The sequence below is a fragment of the Trichechus manatus genome, unplaced genomic scaffold (genome assembly GCF_000243295.1).
Source record: "Trichechus manatus latirostris isolate Lorelei unplaced genomic scaffold, TriManLat1.0 scaffold00104, whole genome shotgun sequence".
Taxonomy (NCBI): domain Eukaryota; kingdom Metazoa; phylum Chordata; class Mammalia; order Sirenia; family Trichechidae; genus Trichechus; species Trichechus manatus.
The window spans coordinates 1,894,187-1,894,970 of NW_004444040.1; the positions used below are offsets into that span (position 1 = coordinate 1,894,187).

General features: G+C 59.7%; 1 protein-coding gene across 1 annotated transcript in view; it reads right to left on the minus strand.

The window, feature by feature from the left end:
- Positions 1-149, minus strand: part of DNAAF9 (dynein axonemal assembly factor 9) — a 139,879-nt gene extending 139,730 nt beyond the window's left edge. Inside the window, exon 1 of the mRNA XM_023737560.1 lies at positions 56-149. Within this exon, the coding sequence (XP_023593328.1) occupies positions 56-149 (94 nt within the window). The remainder of the gene's footprint in view (positions 1-55) is intronic.
- Between the last annotated feature and the right edge of the window lie 635 nt (positions 150-784).

The window sequence follows — 784 nt, forward strand, 5'->3', positions numbered from 1 at the left end:
GGGGGCGTTGGGGCGGGCTGGGATTGGGGTAGGCGCACGGCCGTGCCCTTCTTACTGTGCGGAGCCACTTGGCCAGGCGATGGGAGCGCGGGTCTTGAAGGTGAGGGTTGCCGCACAGCCGCGCTCTGCCCCTGGGTCAGGTCCCGCATCGCGGTGGGGGACTCTCTGCGGCGCCCTCTAGCCATGCACGCGGACGCGCCCGGGGGCGTGGCCTCACTCAAGCTCCGCCCGACCCCGCCGGCTACGGCCTCCAGTGCAGCCTTCGATTGTGAGAATCTCTCGGGTACCCGGCTTGCTTCCTCGGGTCTCCCCGGAGAGTAGTACTTCGCTGCTGTCTCCTCACCTGCTGCTAATCAATTGAGCATCCTCTCTGAAAAAATCCAGCGGATTTCTGCAGCCCTCGGGTTAGCAGTGAGTGCCCAGCCAGGCGCAGGGCATGGGTGTTAGCGGCTCACGGGTCCCAAGAGAACCCCTGCCGTTTATGGTTCAGATTCTGGCTCGGCCCATTTCCAACGATGGGGCCTTGGACAAGAAATTTAATTCCACTGAGCCTCAGTCTTTCGTCTGTAGAACGGGAAAAAAGCGCATTGATAGGGTTGCCAGGCGTATTTGATGATTTTGCCCTGCGTCCTGTATTGACTTTGTCCCACCCCCTGCCGATTGCGACTCATAGTGACCCTATAGGACCGACTAGAACTGCCCCATAGGGTTTCCAAGGCTGTGAATTTTTACAGAAACAGACCGCAACATGTTTCCCCCAGAGCGGCAAGTGGTTAGCAGTCAG